The following is a 1,418-nucleotide window of genomic DNA, read 5'->3' on the forward strand; positions in this document are numbered from 1 at the left end:
TGAACGCGGGACGCTTTGTGCACCGAACTGCCTTTTAAACTATATGCTAGCTTTAGTGTTTTACTATCTCAACTTTCACCCACAGGAAGAGGAGTTTTGGAACAACGGTCAAATTATCTCCATGTAACCTAAAAGTCACGGGATCAAACTGTGACATCATAGTAAGCTGCCTACATCATACGGTCCTTCCTCGGATATGAGCAAATAAAGAATACGTACACCGGCCTGTCCTTTTAACTTTCACCCACAAATTTTTACTATCTACCATCAACCAACCATATATACTTTTAAAAAAACGATTTTCTTTTTCCAACTCAGCCCTCTCTAACACTCTAATAAACTCTCCAAGTACAACCCACGACTCCTCTCAAATTCATTTTCACTCTCTCTTTCAACCCTTGTCATCCATATTTTTCACCTCAACTTAAAAAACTTCATTTTGTCATAGTTTCAAGAACTTAAAAAAAAAAATTTCAAAAAAAAGATGGAGAATGAGAAAGAACTGCCACCACTAGTGGAAGCGCCGCCGGTGGCGGTGGTAATGGTGGAGGAAAACCACTCAACACATACATCTATAGAAACACTGTTAGTTGTATTAGCAGTGATAACAATACTTGGTGTTATTGCTGGTATAATTGCTAGGTTATGTGGTGGTAGACATTTTAGTGGTTCAGGTGAAGATGATATTGAAGGTTGGGTTGAGAGGAAATGCAGAAGTTGCATTGATGGTGGTGTTTCAACTGCTCCGCCGCCGCCGCCGCCACAAGAAGAAGCTAAACCACCACCACCACCACCACCAGCAGCTGAAGCTACCACTACAACAGCAACAGAAGAAGTAAAGAAGTAAGAGAGAAATAGAAAATAGTTGTAGTAATATAATTCCATTTTAGGGTAGTTGTAACTAGTAACTATTCTTGAGGCTTCACTCTTTTTTCTTTCTTTATTTTTTACCGTGGTATTTTAATGAGTTTGTTTGCGTGCGTCTCGATTATTCAGTCGGTACTTGTTATCTTGGTCAGTACAAATATCATATAACTTTGTTCACCAAATTTTAAATAGATAAAAGAAATCATCTACCATTTTTTTCTTTCTATATTTTTATTTTAGAAGGAAAACCTGGTAAATGTGACAAGGAGGTCACGGGTTCGAGCCGTGTAAACATGTTCTTTGCAGAAATGCAGGATAAGACTGCGTACAATAGACCCTTATGGTCCGACACTTCTCTGGACCCTGCGCATATCGGAAGCTTAGTGCAACGGGCTGTCATATATATTTTATTTATTTTTGAAATTGTGTTTGGTTTGTGGCTTGAGGGGTGATGGGGTGGGAGGTTTCTAACCAGGTAGAAAGTTGGTTGACTATAAATTTCTTTTTTCTTTTCTTCCATGTGAAGTGAAAACAGATTTCTTTTTTGTTTA

At 38.4% G+C, this 1,418-nt stretch overlaps 1 protein-coding gene across 1 annotated transcript; it reads left to right on the top strand.

Moving 5' to 3' along the window:
- The first annotated feature begins 352 nt into the window (after window positions 1-352).
- On the top strand, window positions 353-1,093 carry LOC107763316 (uncharacterized). Its single transcript, XM_016581794.2, has one exon. It carries the CDS (start codon window positions 485-487, stop codon window positions 845-847), a length of 363 nt encoding a protein of 120 aa, XP_016437280.1. The 5' UTR covers window positions 353-484; the 3' UTR covers window positions 848-1,093.
- Window positions 1,094-1,418: the final 325 nt, after the last annotated feature.

Source organism: Nicotiana tabacum, chromosome 23, assembly GCF_000715075.1.
Source record: "Nicotiana tabacum cultivar K326 chromosome 23, ASM71507v2, whole genome shotgun sequence".
Lineage (NCBI taxonomy): Eukaryota > Viridiplantae > Streptophyta > Magnoliopsida > Solanales > Solanaceae > Nicotiana > Nicotiana tabacum.

Bases quoted from the DNA above. Each gene is read 5' to 3' on its own strand.
- LOC107763316 (XM_016581794.2), top strand. From the start codon at position 485: ATGGAGAATGAGAAAGAACTGCCACCACTAGTGGAAGCGCCGCCGGTG.